Raw genomic sequence first — 19,205 nt, forward strand, 5'->3', positions numbered from 1 at the left:
CACATGTCATCCATCCTTTGTATCTCAGAGGTGACAAATCATCCTGAATTTCCTTCTTGGAGCAGAAGGGACTTGGACCTGAGGGCAGAGTCCTGGGTGAGTCATTTTTTTAAAATTTATTTTATTTATTTATTTTTGGCTGTGTTGGGTCTTCGTTGCTGCGCTTGGGCTTTCTCTAGTTGTGGCGAGTGGGGGTTACTCTTCGTTGCAGTGTGTGGGCTTCTCATTGTAGTGGCTTCTCTTGTGGAGCATGGGCTCTAGGCGTTCGGGCTTCAGTAGTTGTGACGCGGGGGCTCAGTACTTGTGGCTCGCGGGCTCTAGAGCGCAGACTCAGTACTTGTGGCGCACGGGCTTAGTTGCTCCGCGGCATGTGGGATCTTCCCGGACCAGGGCTCGAACACGTGTCCTCTGCATTGGCAGGCGGATTCTTAACCACTGAGCCACAGGGAAGTCCCTGGGTGAGTCATTTTGAATGTGTTTTCTGGTGGCGTTTGAAACTTCCCAGCTGACGGAGGGCGCTGTGACACTCGGGGCACACGTACGGTTTGAGCCCAGAGTGGGTGCATCGGTGAACGCTGAGGTTCCCTCTGTGGCTGAAGGCTTTGTCACAGTGCTCATATCGGAAAGGCTTCTCCTTGGTGTGGGTCCTCTTGTGAGCATGCAACGTGGAGTTGTGGGTTAACTTCTTGGGGCAGAGATCACAGCAGTATGGCTTCTCGCCTGTGTGGATCCACTCGTGAGTTTACAGGTCGGAAGACTGCATGGACCCTTCAGCACAGATATTGCATTGAAAGGGTCTCTCTCCTGTGTGTGTCCTCTGGTGAAGGGTAACCTGAAATTGATAAGGAAATCTCTTCTTGCATACCCTACATTAATAGGGTGCCTATCCCTGGGCTTCTTTTCCCTCAAGAAGACTGGTTGGTCCCACTGTGCTAGGTGAAACAACAGAATGGGACTCAAATTGTCCTGAGAACTGTCCTTTGTACAAAGATGTGGCTCCTTCTTTTTTTAAATAAATCTATTTATTTATTTATTTTTGGCTGCGTTGGGTCTTCGTTGCTGTGCACGGGCTTTCTCTAGTTGTGGCACGTGGGGGCTGCTCTTCGTTGAGGTGCGTGGGCTTCTCATTGTGGTGGCTTCTGTTGTTGAGGAGCACGGGCTCTAGGGGCATGGGCTTCAGTACTTGCGGCACACGGGCTCTGTAGTTGTGGCTCACAGGCTCTAGAGCTCAGGCTCAGTAGGTGTGGTGCACGGGCTTTGTTGCTCTGCAGCATGTGGGATCTTCCCGGACCAGGGCTCAAACCCGTGTCCACTGCACAGGCAGGCAGATTCTTAACCACTGCGCCACCAGGGAAGTCCTTGTGGCTCCTTCTTGATGCACTTCATGGGAACTGGGAATGTTGGCCAGTTTCCTTTTGAAACGTCTGAGACCCCTTGGAGAGCCTCTTCTGTATCCACTCTTAGTCGAAACTTCTCCTTCTGGAACACAAGAGGAAAACATTCAGCATTCACATTTGAAATATCAGTTCCTTCTTGGGGATTCTTGCCGCCCTCTACCCTCCCAGAATGTGCTGAAAGAAGAGATTCAGCACACAACATTTAACAAGGAGCATTTTCCGTGGTGCCAACCTCACTGGAACCCAGCACTGATGTTGGCTGAGGACTTCCCATCAACTAAAATACCTAAGAGTCTAGATTATTAAACACCCTGGAAAGGTGATGATGGAGAAGTTTGGCATTAGAGAACCAGCTACCCCCTGCCCCCCACAAGGAATGTTAATGCTGGGTACCCAGCTCCGTGCCACCATTGGAAGCAAGTCACTAACTCCTCTGGATTCCAAGTTTTTATACTCACCACGACGCTTTGGAAGTTCAAGCTCTTGAGACTGATGAGTTCTTGTCTCTTCCGTGTCTTCCATCAGGTCCTTCTCCAAGTTTTCATTGGGTGTCAGACCCTCTAGTTCACCTGTTTCAGGAATGATCTCTGGCAGGAGACCGTTCTGGTCCTGTCAATGGGTAACCAAGCAGAGTCAATAACCCATCCATCTTAGCCCACAGAAAGCTCTGTCTCCTCTTCCCTCATCCCCCTCATATCCTAGTCTAAGACTCCAACTTTCTAAATATCATTTTGGGGGATATACCCTGACTTCTTCTGGGCCACCCTAACACCCCGATTGATAATTGTCTCCTAATTCCCAAGTCTGTTCTTAATCTATACTGACCCCATCTTGCAATCCAGTCCGGACATCACAGTTGGCACTGTGAATTCGCTACGCATACGTCTCTCCAAGTCATCGCAAGTTCTCTCTGCCCCTGACTCTGGAGCAAAGGACTCTAGGTCCAGGTCTCCCAACTTCAGTGCATTTTGATACATTACCTAGATTTGTCTTTATGATGACAGTTGTCCTGTGAATGGTATGATAATGAGCAGCAAATCCCTAGTCTCTACTCACTAGAAAACAATAGCATCCCCCACCCCCATCCCCATTTAGACAAATCAACTGTCTCCAGACATTCTCTAATATCTTCTGAGAGGCAAAACCACTCCAATTGGGAACTCCTCATTCAACTCAAGGGATTGACAATATTCCAAAATAAGAAGTGCCTCTGAGGAAAACGACCATGGGGAAACAGCTGTCAAAGAATTCACCCGTGGCAAATTGACCCAGCACCATCCCATTGAGACAGGATTTCTTTCTCCTCACGCTTATGGCCACAAGCTTTCATGGCCGAGGGACAAAGGTGGATGAGTCTTCATTCTCACACTGTCTTGAAAATGTCTAGGAACCGAATGCATCCATGGGAATTCATGGAGTCAATGGGTCCATTTCTGCCCTTAATCAAATCTACCAATTACTCTAGCAGTCACGCCCATCTGAACCTCTTTTACCTCCTCCCAGACTCTCTCTAGGTATCAACACATCACACACTTACCCACCCTCTTGACAGTTCTTTGGCTCTTGCTGGATTCTGTAGCTCTTGGCTTACCTGCTGGCCATTCTTTGGAGGTATCTCACTAACGAGGGATTGGGGATCCCTGGGTAGGTCTTTCTCTTCGTTGGTGTCAGTGAGCTCAATTTCAAACGTCTCAATATCCAAGCTTTGCACAAGATATTCATCTCCTTGTATGCGAACTGTAGTCTGTGAGGGAAAAACTAAATTGAGATCGGTCTCCTATAAGACCTGGAAAGTAGCTCTCAAGGCATCCAATGACATCATACCACACAAGCATACGGTTTTTTTGTTTAAAACATCAATATCTCTCAACGATGCCCAATGCAAACTCTCACCCACTTGGGAATCACTGATTTAGAGTCAATCACTCAGGTCCTATCTGTTCAATCCCCAGCTTGCAGATCCCATCCCACCTCTCCCTTTCCCATTCCAATCATAAGGGTCCAACTCACCCATTTCCTGGGTTTCTGGTTATTTCTTAGCATGTCCTCCATGTCTTTGCAACTCTGCACTCCACTTTCCTTGACTAAGACCTGGCACCCCAGCAGCATGCAGATCATAAACTGATCCAGCACTAGCTTGTCCATCGTCTGCTCCTTTGTGTGAAGATCTGGCATCAGCCACTAATGGCAGAGCTCACAGAGTCTCCTCAGATCCTGGAGGGGGTCGGATTCCTCTGAGCTTCTAAATGTTCTGAAGCGAACGTGCCACATCTCCCAGTCACAGTCTGGCTTTTCCATAAGTGTATGTTGGCATGGCAGAGACACTGGTGACTCTGAACTAGGGCTTTGGGGGAGTTTTCCATGACCCTGGAAAAATGTCTGGTCCTCAGCCATATTGATGGAGGAATTTTCCAATAGGACTCTGAGCAAACGCTTCTAGAAGCTGGTGGCCAGTTGACCCCTATGGAAAGGGATTTCCTCTGCTTTTCCTCTGCAATAGAGTCACTGTTCAGAAGGCTGGGGACAAAAACAAACAAACAAAAAGAATGAACCTGATGTCTTTCACTTTATTCCACCCTTCCATCTCTCCTACATCCCTCATCCCAGTATTGGACACCACTCCCCCACTGTTTCAATATTTGATACCGGGAACTATAATCCATTCTGTTATTCTTCTGACATCCACCTTTATAGTAAAACAAAAAAGTATCTGGTCAAAAATGTCTATGGGGCCGCGGTTCAGAAACTTGCTGAAAAAATGATCCACAACACACCACACCACACCAACGTGTGTGGAAACATTCTTCTCATCTCACAGAAGAGTTCAACAATCAACCATAGTTAATGTGGGGTTTGAGGGAGATCCATTGCTTTCACAAGGTCTCTGAGCTAATGCAAGGTGAATAGGAAGCCAAAGCTTTCTGAAGCCCAGCTTTCTGAAGCCCACCTCCATCTGTCCTGATTTCTAAGGACTCTCTTTAGACATTCCCTCTTGTCACTTACCCCTTCGAACCCTCTTGCCTTCAGTCTCCTCAAGTCAGGGACTGGCTCTCAAAATGTGTCTGAGCTGAAATGTCTCTATATAGAGCTGGGGGAAATTCCAGGGGTGCATTCCCATAACCTCATCATCCCAGTGACTTGATAAAGGTCACGGAAGGAACCATTTTAGATAATCCGGGTAGATTCATTTTCCCATGAAAATTCCAACAGGAGAAACGTTGATTTATTCAAGAGGCCTCCATATGATTTGGAGGGTGCTGGAGGAAAAAAGAACCCTCCTACACTGTTGGTAGGAATATAATATGGCTCACAGCCACTATGGAGAAGAGTGTGGAGGTTCCACAAAAAACTAAAACTAGAGCTACCATATGATCCAGCAATCCCATTCCTGGACATAAATCCGGAGAAAATAATCATTGGAAATGATACACACACCACAATATTCATTGCAGCACTATTTACAATAGTCAAGACATGGAAGCAACCTAAATGCCTATCAACAGATTAATGGGTAAAGGAGATGTGGTATATATACACAATGAAATATTATTCAGATAGAAAAAAAAGAATGAAGTAATGCTATTTGCAGCAACATCGATGGACCTAGAGATTATCATCCTAAATGAAGTAAGTCAGAGAAAGACAAATATAATATGATATTTGTGGAATCTAAAAAAATGATTCAAATCAGCTTATTTACAAAACAGAAACAGACTCACAGACATGGAAAACAAACTTATGGTTACCAGAGGATAAATATGGTGGGGAGAGATAAATTAGGAGTTTGGGATTAACACATACACACTACTATATATAAAACAGACAACCAACAAGGATCTACTGTATATAACAGGGAACTGTACTCAATATTTTGCAATAACCTGTATTTGAAAAAAGTCTGAAAAAGAATTGATATATGTATACGTATAACTGAATCACTTTGCTGTACACCTGAAACCAATATAACTTTGTAAATAACTATACTTCAATATAAAATAAAAATTAAAAAGAAGAGGAAAGTAGGTGATTAGACCCAAGTTCAGTTTGATAACAGATACTAGACGTTTTTAAAACATCTGCTAGCTACAACCTTGTGGTTTCAATATTTCCCCTTGCAATTCTAAAGCCATTTCCAATTCCAACCAATGCTTGTTTACAAACACCCTTACATCTTGACTGCTCCAATTGTAATTCTTGACAAACAATTTATGGAACTATCTGTGGCCTTCCGTTTTTTGCCTTTATAACCTTCCTCCATTTTGTAGTCCAGGGGAACTCAATGCACGTGCTTCTCGAATCTGTGTCCCTCAGCTGCAGTTGTAACAAACCCCAAATAAATACATGCTTCTTTCTTTCATTCAGGCCTTTGTTTCTGAAATTTTGGTTAACACTCCTAACACATAAAAGTATGTAATTGACTATGTTGTCATTAGTTTTTACTGTCTGTCTCCTTTGACTGGAAGTTCAGACTCACGAGGGCAGGCATCTTTGACATTTTGAATATTGATGTGTCCCATGCAGCCAAAATAGTACTTGGAATGGGATAGGCACTGAATGAGTGTTGGTTAAGGAGGGAATAAATATGGTGGGACAGATACCTGTTTGTTTTTAGGCAAAGCTATCTGCTGTCTTTTCATGTCCCCTAAGGCTGTACTAAAAAATAAGATTTAAATATATAATGAATCGCAATTTAGAAAGCCATTTCCACAGGCTAGCCAAGTTTCCTGTGTAATTACGTGCTCTGCTTCATTCCCTCACTTCTCAGACTTCAATGTTCCTTCAGTCTTCACTGAGACCCTAACTTTGTTCACATGGCCAAGAGCTATTTCAGCAACCACTTTTTTAAAATTTTTATTTCTTTATTTTTTGAGGCACGCGGGCCTCTCACTGCCGTGGCCTCTCCCGTCGTGGAGCACAGGCTCCGGATGCGCAGGCCCAGCGGCTATGGCTCACGGGCCCAGCTGTTCCACGGCACGTGGGATCCTCCCGGACCGGGGCACGAACCTGTGTCCCCTGCATCAGCAGGCGGACTCCCAACCACTGCGCCATCAGGGAAGACATCAGCAGCCACTTTTGAGTAACTAAAATTATGGTTGATATCAGCACTTTCAACATTTCACAAATATTTTTCTGAGATAATCTCAAGTCTCCATGCATTGTCACTGCAATTGCAGGTGAAATTATATTGACTACCCAGCAAGGAAAGTAGATCATGTAGTCCAGTCCTTTATCTCTGGGTTCAGAGGCCCCCTTTCCAAATAAAGTATGACTGTGACCATAGAGTCACACTCCAGGCAGAAAGCAGCAAGTGGTAAATCACTCTTCTTTTCAGTCAGGTAGAACTTGGCTTCTAAAAAAGAACTGGGGCTTCCCTGGTGGCACAGTGGTTAAGAATCCGCCTGCCAATGCAAGGGACACGGGTTCAAGCCCTGTTCCGGGAAGATCCCACATGCTGCAGAGCAACCAAGCCTGTGTGCCACAACTACTGAGCCTGCGCTCTAGAGCCCGTGAACCACAACTACTCTGCCCGCGTGCCACAGCTACTGAAGCCTGCACACATAGAGCTGGTGCTCTGAAACAATGAGAAGCCCACACACCGCAATGAAGACCCAACACAGCCATAAATAAATAAATAATAAATAAATTTATATAATAAATAAATAAATTAGAACTGAATATATATCAAAATGTGGAGTAAGAAGTATGTGTCGGTCACTGGATGGGACACCGTCACTGGCTCTACGTTTTTTGTGAGGGAACCAGAGACACAGCACGTGGTCCACCTGCTTTTGGCCGCCCCACATCTCTTCTCTGTCTTGCCCGTCATGGCCGTGTCTGGAGCCTTTGCTCGCTTGACCCTGACCGAACACAGTGAAACTCTTAAGTTGAGTGTAAAGCTTCAGCCTGTATGTATTGGAAGTGCAATAAGACACTGTTTATTAGACCTTAAGTATGGCTGGATGCACTTTGTGTCTGAGCAACACCCAGGTATCATGTGCCCACTTGCTTTTGTAGGTTCGGGGAACATCTGAAATATTATGTCTCTGTACCTCTCTGTGATCAGCACAGACTACATTCCACGCAAATCTGGGTGCGTCCCCTTTAAGAAGTGTGGAAACCCCGCCCTGGTACTGAGAGATTCCGGACACACCTTCCCAGCAACCCTCTGGGTGAGGCGGAACTTTTCCGGAGGCGGGGAGCACCGCCCCTTGCTAGGGCCTGGAGCGCTGTGAACTACATTACCCGAAAGGCACTGCTCCTGAGCGTCGACCTAGAGGACCGCGTCTGGGCGGGTTTTCTGGCGTGGCCGGCGGGCGACATTTTGTACGCTCTGGTCTGTTCACCGGTGGTGAGCTTCGCAACCCTGGGCGGGCGCGAGGTCAGGGAGGATGGAGGGCGTTGTGCTGGCTGCTCTGAGGCGGTTCTGAGGTTCGGTGTGGGCGCCATCCGCATTGACTCTGTCTCGGGGCCGGGATAGGGACCGCAGGGCCTGGGCTCCTGCTTCGCCCACAAACTGTGCTGGGGCCGCGCTGATGGATCCGATTCAGGTAAATGCTGCGCCCCCCGGGCCCTCAGCCAACTCTTCTTATTCTGCAGAATTTTTGTTCTTAGCAATATTCTCTTACAAGTGTCCTATATTTATATTTATTTGTCCCGCCAAACCTTGGCTTTCTGAATATTGAAATATTACCCGTGTAGAAAAAAATTACAGAGAACTTCCCAGTGTAGTTGAATAAACAGCTCTAAAATTGATATTCGGCCACTGCTCAAGTCAAGAAATGCGATATAAATAGGACCTCAGAAGCCGCCAGTGGGGTCCTTCAAAACAATTATCCCCATCCCCCAAAAGTTAAGGTATTGTCTGATGTTTTAAGTAAGTTTTCTTTTTTAAAAATTTATTTATTTATTAATTTTTGGCTGCATTGGGTCTTTGTTGCTGCGCGCGGGCTTTCTCTAGTTGCAGAGATGGGAGCTGCTCTTCGTTGCGGTGCGCGGGCTCCTCATTGCGGTGGCTTCTCTTGTGGAGCACGGGCTCTAGGCACGTGGGCTTCAGTAGTTGTGACATGCGGTCTCAGTAGTTGTAGCGCACAGGCTTAGTTGCTCCGTGGCATGTGGAATCTTCTCGGACCAAGGCTCGAACCGTGTCCCCTGCGTTGGCAGGCGGATTCTTAACCACTGCAATGCCAGGGAAGCCGCCTTCTTGCTATTCTTTTTTTTTTTTTTAAATAGATTTATTTATTTATTTTTGGCTGTGTTGTGTCTTCGTTGTTACACGTAGACTTTCTCTAGTTGCGGCGAGCGGAGCCTACTTTTTGTTGCGGTGCGCGGGCTTCTCATTGGGTGGCTTCTCTTGTTGCGAAGCACGGACTCTAGGTGCGCGGGCTTCAGTAGTTATGGCGTATGGGCTTAGTTGCTCCGCAGCATGTGGGATCTTTCTGGACCAGGGCTCGAATCCGTGTCCCCTGCATTGGCAGGCGGATTCTTAACCACTGCGCCACCAGGGAAGCCCTTGCTATTCTTGATACTTTTGCCAACTACGTGGAAATTATTCCACGACTGTAGTTTACCTTCGCTCAATTGTTTTAAAACTTTTTATGAATGGAATCAAGTAAATATTATGATGTGTTTTCCTTCATTTGCAAAACATGGCGTGACTTTACTCATGTTTTTCATAGCTGTCCGTTAATTTTTGTGTGTGTGTGCAGTATTCTTTACTATGGATATATGAGTAAAATGTCCTTTGAAATTCTGCTGTTGAAGGCTTTTTTGTTTTGTTTTGTTTTGCTTTGTTTTTTGGTCTGCTTTCTGTATTTTTTTTTTAACATCTTTATTGGAGTATAATTGCTTTACAGTGGTGTGTGCTTTCTGTATTGATAAACATTGCTACTGTAGTCATACCTGTCATGTCTTCTGGGGTATATCAAGCATACATTTGTCTAGGGTATATGTTAAAATTATTATTGTATTTAAATGAACATTTCCACTTTTTAATCTTGTTTTGCTCCATGTTACTAATTTTAACTTAGGTCTTTGAATGAGATGATTCTACTTAATCTATTCCATAGTTACATTTTTTTTTTTTTTTTCATAGTTACATTTTTTAAAGGAATAGTTTATTTATTTATTTTGGCTGCACTGGGTCTTAGTCACGGCACACAGGATCTTCATTGCGGCATGTGGACTCTTCCTTGTGGCATGTGGACTGTTATTTGTGGCATGTGGACTCCTTAGTTGTGACATGCAGAATTCTATGTTGTGGCATGGGAACTCTTAGTTGCGGCACACACGTGGGATCTAGTTCCTTGACCAGGGATCAAACCTGGGCCCCTGCATTGGGAGCGCTTTACCCACTGGACCACCAGGGAAGTCCCCCATAGTTACATTTTGATACACACTTATTATGTATTAGGTAAACTTACAGTCTTACATTGTACGTCCACTTAGAGAGTTTGTGCTTTTTCAGTGATTGTACTCATAATAATATATATTTTACTGTTAAGTTTTCTTACTCTGGTGGTATTGGAAGAGAAAATGATTAAGAAATATCTTGTTAAAATACTTGTTTGAAGGGGGACGAAGTGAATCATTGTGAGGATAATAAGGTATAAGGCTTCAAATCCCTTTCAAGACGTTTAGAAAGCAAGAAGATATTTCCATAGAGGATGGAATAGAGGTCAGGTCCTATATAGCTTGTTTCCTTTCTCTTAAGATTATTTTATTTTACTTTACTTTTACTTTACTTTTTTCCCCACCATGCTGCTTGCGGGATCTTACTTCCCAGACCAGGGATCAAACCTGCGTCCTGGCAGTGAAAGCACGGAGTCCTAATCACTGGTTTGCCAGGGAATTCCCCTCTCAAGTTTAAAGTATCAGAAATGACAACCAGTTATCCCAAACTGCTGAAAGGCAAGCACTTTTACTCTGATTCTAGCAACAACCCCTTTATCACAGATTCACTTTGGATGTGAAGCCAGTAAGCGGTAGTTCCATTCTCTATCACAGGCGAAAATAGCATTTAGGAAATTACAAATAATTTCTGAACATTTGTGGGAAAAAAAAATGGATATATCAAATAATAGGAATAAATGAAAAAAGTACATGTTCTTGAATCCTATTATGTAATGTTATAATAATTTCAAATCAGAATTTAATCTATGGATTATGTAAGTTGGAATTTTATATAAAACAATTTTTAACATAAGCAAAGTAAAATTTGAAAAGGAAGTATAAAAACTCCTGGTCAGCTGTTATGGCCAACTACAAGCCACAAGAAGAGAAAAATGTGTTATTGGCAAGGGAAAGACAGAATAAGGGAATCAAATGCAAGTGTCAGAAACAGCTGTACATGAAATGAGTCTTAATTTTGATATTTGTGGCTTAGGGCTATAATAGTGTTATATATCCTGGCACAACCATTTCTTTGCCAACATGATCCTGTATTCTTTTTTCTCATTGGGCTCCAGTCACACTGTCCTCATAGATGGTAGTCAAACATGCCAGAGGTGACTCTGACAAAGAGTCTTTGCACTTGTGTTTTCCACTTCTGGAAAGCCTTTTCTCAAGATATACTCATGACTTTATGGCACAACTCCAAAATACTTTCTGCCCTCTTTTACATGCTTTGTTTTTCCCTTAAGTATTTGCCTTTGCCTGAAATATTAAATGTTCACTCACTAATCTTCTTTTTTGTCTATGTTGCTGATGAGAATTAATATTACATGGCCCTGGTTTTCCCACAGATTCCACGTTCAACAGAACCACTTATGAACCCTGCACCAGTGAGTGTAGGTGTCCTGAAAGTATTTTGCTGTCACTCTTCCTGGACTTGGTCGCTGTAGACCCTAGAGAAACCCTCAGCCTAGGTTTCCAAGTCCAGGCCAGTGGTTATATGGACAGATTCCCATTTTTAGCAGCCAGTGGACTAGGATGTGAAAGGTTGTCTTAGGTATGGGGATAGTACGTACAAATGTTTGAGGATGAGATTGAGATGGGAGTGTTTTAGGACTTGTAGGTCTCTGTTAATGTCTGGTGAGAGCAGAGAACAAAGGGGCCAGAGTCAGGCCTAGGATGGTAGCCTGAGAAGTTGGGTTTTTGTTCTGAGAATGATGGCAGATATGGAATTTTTGGAACAGGGGGGAAAAGTGATGTGACTTAGGTTTTAAGAGGTTACCTCTAGCTGCAGTGTGCACAGCAGATTCGGGGGAAGGAAGACAAGGAGATAATCAAGGAGGCTCTTGTAATCATCTAAAAGCACATTTGTTGTGCCTGGACGAGAGTGACAGATGTGGAGGTAAGAAATACTTGGCTTCTGGATTTGTTTCTTAAGTAGAGGTGGACCAGATTTTCTAATGTGGAGGGCTCACAGATGACTCCAAAAGTTTTTTTCCCTTTGCATCTGGAAGGGGGTATGTGCCATGAACTGGGATGGGGAAGTAAGTGGTAGGAGTCATTTTCAGTGAGAATATTAGGAATTGGCTTTTGGCTGTGTTGAGTCTCAAAAGTTCCATTGACTCCCAGGTATAGGAGACAACTGGCTGAACATGCAACGCTAGAGTGCTGGGGGAGGCTTCAGGATGCCCTTATGGGACAAAGGAAGAGACTTGGGCTGTCAGAAAGAACTACAAGGGTAATGAACATCAACGGGAAGATAGGGGGTAGGGAAAGTCCAGCGGGTGGCCCAGGTTTTTATGGGGGAGTGGCCATGAAATTAATGCAGAGGGAAAGCAGTAATGGAGGTGAAGTGATAGCAAAGTCAGGCTGATGCTTATTTCTCCTCCTATGCACTGACCAGCCTTTTGTGGTGGAACTTGGGGAGTTTCACAATGTCAGATGAGTTTTACCTAAGGTGTGTCAAGTGGGTGTGGATTTTGAATAGGTGTTATATGGACAAAGATTGTAACTGTTGAAGAGACATAACTTGCAATATAAAAGTGGAACCTGACCAGGCGTATTTAGATGTGCATGTTTTGACTGAAGTTAAAGTTAGGAACAAGGCCTGGTGGGGGAGCCTTCGGAACAGGGCTGGGGAACCGCCAGTGGAGAGTTGGGGTATGGCGGGATCCTGTTGCATTGGCAAGAACTTTCTGATGCTGTGTGCATAAGTGTATGTGAGGAGGCAGGAGACATGCCAATTTTGTGGGCCAGGTGGTGGTGATGGGTATCAGATGTATGAGGAGTTAGCCAGTGAGTAATACGCATGTGGGGAGGGTGTGTGACCAAATTGCCCCAGAGCCCTCATACCAGGAGTTTAAGAGAGGACGATGAGCCCAAGTTTGTTTGTGTCTAGGAGACATGATCCTGGGGCCTTTCAGGATGTTGTCTTGCTGGAGAGGGAGGGAGCCCTGAATACCAGGCCAACAGCTTAGATGGCATCTATCTGTCCACCTGCCTGTTGTTGCTGAGAGTTGTACCTAGTGCTCAAGGAAGTCTGAAGAGTTATTAGGTACCAGTGCCCTCTAAGTTAGGGAGCTGGGGAGGATGATGAACCCAGAGTGAGTATGGGTTAGGAGTACTTATGGGGTCCTGGGGAGAGAGGCTGCTTATGTACACATCTGTCCCCGTCATCACAGGGCTCTGTGACCTTTGAGGACGTGGCTGTGTACTTTTCCCAGGAGGAATGGAGGCTTCTTGATGAGGCCCAGAGACTCCTGTACCGTGATGTGATCCTGGAGACCTTTGCACTTGTTGCGTCATTGGGTAAGGCCCTCACACCTATCCCAGCATCCTGGGCAGGTCTCTGCCTTTCCCCTTTTTTCCAAGGACAACTCTTTTCTTTTCACAGCTAGACAGTGACCACATCTCTATTACTGCTTCCTTGTCAGCTGTGCTGTGGGTGCCAAGGCTGAGTGAGTGTATATACAATCTCCTTTCAGAAGTATCCCCAATACCAGATGCTCTGAAGTTTTTTCAGTGAAGGTTTTCTGGGTCAAATGATTTGGAATTAGTTCAGTGGGTTCCATTAGTCTCAGCCACTCCCTGTTAAGTTGACTCTGTAGACCCATACACCACCGTGCTCTAGGCTGTGCCCTCTAGCTAACATTTCCTGGGGCCTCACTATTTCAGGAATTGTTGGGACTCAATGTGGTAACTGTTTGTGGGGTCCACTTGATTGTTGCTGTGAGACCTTACTCAAAGATTTTTTTTGTGATATTATTTTTCCCTCCTGAGGTTGTTTTGGGACTGGTTGTCCCCCTGGGCCAGTACTGACCTGTCGTGTCTTTCACTTAGGACTTGCATTTTCTAGGTCCCATGTTGTTTTCCAGTTGGAGCTGGGAGATGAACCCTGGGTACATGACAGAGTGGACATGACTCCAGGTACAGCTAGAGAGACCCAAAGTGGGACCCACATTGGTGATTGGCATCAGGAGGAGAAAGTGATATCATGGCTGGGTTCAGATCATATCAGGAACACGTCCTGTGCCCCACAATGTTTTAGGGCCAAGGCCAGTGACTGTGTACCTCATTTCTATCTTTCCTACCCATTCTTGATACTTTGCTTCTTCTGTCATTTCAACTCTGAATCTGAACCCAGGATTATCCCTCACCTCTCTGTCTTCCACTCTTTATTGGTCTTCTCCATCATCACTCTGATGTGCTCTCCAATATTGGCCTACATTAACGTGTCATGAGTTCCCCCCGTATCCTTAAAATAGTCCTTGAACACTACCTACTCAGTGACAGCCAGATTTTCCTGAGCCTGGACAAACCTTTCCACACAGCACATGTGGCACCAGCAGCCAAGGCCCTGGTGAAAACCACACCCAGAGGAATGAGTTGTGGACCCCAGCTCCTCTGTGTGTTCCACTCCATCCTGTGTCTTTCACCTGGTGTGTCATCCATGTTCTGTGACATGTAGAGGCCCAATACTGCACAGCAGTCCTTTCATAACCTGCCCCAGCTCTCTTGTCCTGAAAATAGTCCCATGGATTTATTCGTTTCTATGTCAGCCACATATTTGTAATGGAGCTGCATCCTTCTACCAAAATCTACATGAAGTTCACCCACATTTCTCTGCTTTCAGGGTGTTGGCATAGAGCAGAGGATGAGGAGACACCTTCTGAGCAGAAAGTTTCTGTAGAAGTGCCACAAATAAATACTTCAAAGACAGACCTGTCCACCCTGAAGTCCTATCCCTGGCAGAGGTTCTGCCTGTACTTAGAAGGTGGTTTGCATCTAGCTGAGGACCTTGTCACAAACCATGATCAGAAACTGTGTGGGGCAGGTGTGAACTTTCACCAGCACAGTGGAGAGGAACTCTTTAGAAGACATGTGGGTAAGACCTTTATGAAGAGCCACACAGTCCATGCATACAAGAAGTCTTTCACATGCCAGGAGCCTGGGAAGGATTTCCCTGGTACCTCTGGCCTTCTCCAGCACCAGGTCACTCCACCAAAGGACACCAAGTGTGTAGAGGCCTCTCACAATGGACAAAGGCAGTATAAATGCCACGAATGTGGGAAAGCCTTCTGCCAGAAGTCTAGGCTTGCTCTGCACCAGAGAGTCCACACTGGAGAGAGACCTTATGAATGTGATGAATGTGGGAAAGCCTTTGGCTGTAAATACGTACTTGTTCAGCACTGGAGTGTCCACACTACCACACTAGAGAAAAGCCTTATGGGTGCAGCGAATGTGGGAAAGCTTTTAGCGACAAACACACACTTGTTCAGCACCAGCGAATTCACACTGGAGAAAGGCCTTACAAATGCAGTGAACGTGAGAAGGCCTTCTGTCGCAAATACAGACTTGCTCAGCACCAGAGAGTCCACACTGGAGAGAGGCCTTATGAGTGCTGCGAATGTGGGAAGACCTTCACCCGTAAACCCATACTATTTAAGCACCAGAGAATCCACACAAGAGAAAGGCCTTATAAGTGCAGTGAATGTGGTAAAGTCTTTAGATGCAGCTCCAGCCTCATTACTCATAGAAGAATTCATACAGGGGAAAGGCCTTATGAGTGTAGAGAATGTGGGAAGTTCTTTAGCCAAAGCTCTCAATTTATTGTGCACCAGAGAATTCACACTGGAGCCAAGCCTTACAAGTGCAGTGAATGTGGGAAAACCTTCACCACTAAAAGCAAACTTGTTCAGCACCAGAGAGTCCACACAGGAGAAAGGCCTTATGAATGTGGAGAATGCAAGAGAGCCTTCAGCTGTGAACGCATGCTTGTTCAGCACCAGAGAATCCACACTGGAGAGAGGCCTTATGAGTGCAGTGAATGTGGGAAAGTCTTTAGGTACATCTCCAGCCTCATTAAACATAGAAGAATTCACACTGGGGAAAGGCCTTATGAGTGTAGTGAATGTGGAAAGTTCTTTAGGCAAAGCTCCCACCTTAAAGTCCACCAGAGAATTCACACTATAGCAAACACTTATGAGTGTAGTGAATGTGGGAAACATTTTAGCCAAAACTCTACTCTCATTTTGCACCAGAGAGTTCATCTGGAGCAAAGGCTTATAAGTGCAGTGAATGTGGGAAACGTTTTAGCCAAAGCTCTACTCTTATTAAGCACCAGAGTTCACATTGGAGAAAAACCACGAGTGCACTAAACGTGGCGATTTCTTCAGCCAAAACTCCCAGCTTACTCAACACCAAAAAGTTCATGCTACAGAAAGGCATCACCAGTACAGGAAATGTGGGAAATTTTTCTGTCAAAGTCTGCCCTGACTGAGCACCAGAAACTTAACAGCCAAGATGGACTCTATGAGCGCAGTGAATGTAAGAAAGCTTTCAGCCGAAGGGCTAACCTCATTCGTCACCAGAAATTTCCTACTGGAGAAAGGCCTTCAAATGAGATGAGGAGAGCAGTGAATGAGCTGTCTTCTTAGTTAATACATCATACTGAATAGGCTCTGTGAGGGAGTCATCAACTGGAAGTTGAATGCCATACATCTAAACAGCTCTAGTGTGCAGATTGCCTATGAGTACCAGGTTCGTAGGGAGCTTTTAAGGAGCTATGCTACTTTCTGACTTAATGTCACTGTGAGTTTCTTACCTCACCCAAGTGGTAGATCCCCATTCTTGGCACCAGCCACCTCAGTGTGATCAGGGTAGGTAGATCTTTGTGCTCTCTTATCCCCTTAGAAATGCATGAATAGCCTGAGCACTTGGGTGTTGTCATTCTCTTTGGTCCTGCCAGGACTAAAGCAGCTTTGACCAATGGAATCCAGTCTCGGTTCTGCTGGTGGCTCACAGCTTATTTGGTGGCATTGTCTCATATCATGCTCAGGATAGGTTTTTCAAGGTCTAAGTCACTCTGTTTGGGAACTATTTGCCTCAGTTTGCTCCACTCTATACCATAATGAAGACTGTTTAAGCCACCTTTCATCTTGGGGTTTGTTCACTTTCAGACTGGTGTTGAGAACCAAATTGGACTGTCAGGATGATGAGGAACTGGTTTTGTGAGTGTTCCAAACTTCTTATACCTCAATGAGGATAGTATCATGGCAGAGAATAGTTTTCACTCCAGTTTTGGTCCAATCTGTTGTCCAAGGCCTCCTAGGGTAGACTGCAGGGCTCTGTGGGACTAATGTTGAATTCTGGATGTCAGAATTTTTGGTGGGTCCTGAGGTCACCTGAGATGAGGACAGTTGTGAGAACCACCAGTGGTTTTTGGAGGAACATGAATGGTTCTCTTTTTCACATGGGATGTCACATCATGCCCCCAGTACTGTTCAAGAGAAGAAGTTCTCTAGGTCCAGCTGGAAAAGAGCCATGTGCCATAATGTGCCCAAAGTGGTAGGCTGCTGTTCCTGAGTGTTAGATTACAGGCATCAGGTGGGAACCATATTTCATACAGAAACACTCATGGAATTAATAGGGAGTGAGAGACAAGCAAACAAGAAGGGATGAGCCTTTTCTAAAGTTTCATCCACAAATATTCCAGTGACTGTGTCGCTTTAGGATAAAGTGTTTGAGGACATTCTCAGGAGTTCCAGAGCTGTTCCTCTCCTCCTGAGCCCCCAGTCAGTGTCAGATTGAATAATGTAAAGGTTTTAGGACTCAGCATCTGCACACAATTTATCTCAAGGCCATTGCCGCACAGTGAAAACAATGAGGAATGAGAGTGGAAATTGTGTAGTCCAGGCATGTGAATTTTAGGACCCAGGCAGAGTTCCTGGATAACTTAAGTGGAAAGAACTTTCACTGCTCACCCGTCTTCTTTGCTACTGCTGCAGATTCCCTCCCATGGGCAAAGGGATGTGATGGGGTTAATGTGAGGTTGCCAGAGTTCTACTGAAAAGGAGATTCAGCAAAGAGATTAAGATTTTTATTTGAAGCCAATTTCTATTGAAATTTAATTAGCTGTATAGTTGGTATGCACTGAACAGAACATACCTAAAATGCACAGCTTGGTAAGTTTTAGTGCTTTAAAGCCACGGAACCATCATCATAACAAACATCTGTCACTGCCATATCTACTTTCTGACATCTCTCTCAGGACTTTCAGGCAACTACTATTGACTGACTTTTCTCTCATTTCAATTAGTTAGTGTTTTATAGACTTTTAATATTATTGGAGCCTTAATGTTTACTTTTGTGTTTGTCTTTTTTATCTCCATGCATAGTTACTTTGAGAATCATCTAAGTTGCCGATGTGAATAATTCATTTTTTTCATGATAATATACTGTTTGGATATACCATTACTTCACTGGTATTGATCTGTTAAAGGATGGCGTTTTGTGGTTTCCAGTTTGTCTCACAGATAAGCTTACTATTAACGTACATAAAATCCTTTATATGAGCACATGGTTTCATTCTAAAATGAATGACTGTACCCAAATGCATTCCCATTGACAGTATGGGAACATTCCAGTTCCCCTGTGTTCCTCACCAGTACTTGGTTGGTATGGTCAATAGTTTGAATATTTCCTGTTTTAAAAGCATGGAGACATATCTCACTGTGGTGTGATTGCATTTCCCTAATGATTCATGATGTTGAACATTATTGTGTTCATTTGCCAAGTGTATATCTTCTTTGACAAAATGTCTGTTTTCTTATTAGTAACTGAGAAGTTAATAAATGTGTTGGAATTTGACTTTTCTTCAGTGACTTTGCTGGGTGGAATAGGTATTTGTACTCAACATTATTACTACATATACTTATTATTAAGATACTTCTATTACTTTAAGCCTAGACACTTAATAAAAAAGCCAACCGACCCTTCATTGTTGTGTTTGCCAATTTCCCTGGTATGAATACTCCAACTGTGGGCAATTTCAAGCTGTGTGTATGAGGTTATTACTGAACCGGAGGCACAGCAAGCCAAACGCTGAGATGCCAAGGTTTGCTGGGGAGTATTTCATTCACAAGAGAGGCAAGTGAGGACACAGAAGAACAATTCTCAGATCCACCCTCCCGGTGGCAAGGTGCCTGTGATATTTAGGGGATAAAGAGGCAGGGTGGTCTTAAGTGTGGGGAAAGGCCAATCAGAGTTAGAGAAAAGGCGAGGTAATTGGTGTGTACAGGTGTGTTTCATTACATGCTTCTTCACGATGCATGTTTAGAAGTGGTGTCCATAAGTGGACAACGTCACAGGCTCTACTCTTTTCTGAGGGAGCCAGAGAAGCAACAAATTGTCCCCCTGCTTCTGGCCGCCCCACATTCCTCCTTTGTGTTGTCCACCATGGCCTTGTCTGGACCCTGACCTAACACAGTGAAACTCATATATTGAATCTAAAGCTTTAGCCTACATCCATTGGAAGAGCAATAATACAGTGTTAATTAGACCCCAGCTATGGATGGATGCACTTTGTGTCTGAGTGACAACCTGGTATCATCTGCCCATTTGGTTTTGTAGGTTTGGGGA

The 19,205-nt window shown here is 44.6% G+C and overlaps 1 protein-coding gene and 1 pseudogene across 1 annotated transcript; one reads left to right on the top strand and one right to left on the bottom strand.

Annotated features, from left to right (window-relative positions):
- Positions 1-463: 463 nt before the first annotated feature.
- Positions 464-3,791, bottom strand: LOC112398012 (zinc finger and SCAN domain-containing protein 5B-like; annotated as a pseudogene).
- A 3,920-nt stretch (positions 3,792-7,711) lies between these two features.
- On the top strand, positions 7,712-18,434 carry LOC112397974 (zinc finger protein 773-like). The gene is given in 7 exon segments (XM_024742324.1): positions 7,712-7,945; positions 12,968-13,094; positions 13,184-13,243; positions 13,626-13,712; positions 14,419-14,984; positions 14,987-15,833; positions 15,836-18,434. Coding segments are annotated over 7 exon segments (1,932 nt in total). The 5' UTR covers positions 7,712-7,930; the 3' UTR covers positions 16,066-18,434.
- Positions 18,435-19,205: the final 771 nt, after the last annotated feature.

Source organism: Neophocaena asiaeorientalis, unplaced genomic scaffold, assembly GCF_003031525.2.
Source record: "Neophocaena asiaeorientalis asiaeorientalis breed wild unplaced genomic scaffold, Neophocaena_asiaeorientalis_V1.1 scaffold582, whole genome shotgun sequence".
Classification (NCBI taxonomy): domain Eukaryota; kingdom Metazoa; phylum Chordata; class Mammalia; order Artiodactyla; family Phocoenidae; genus Neophocaena; species Neophocaena asiaeorientalis.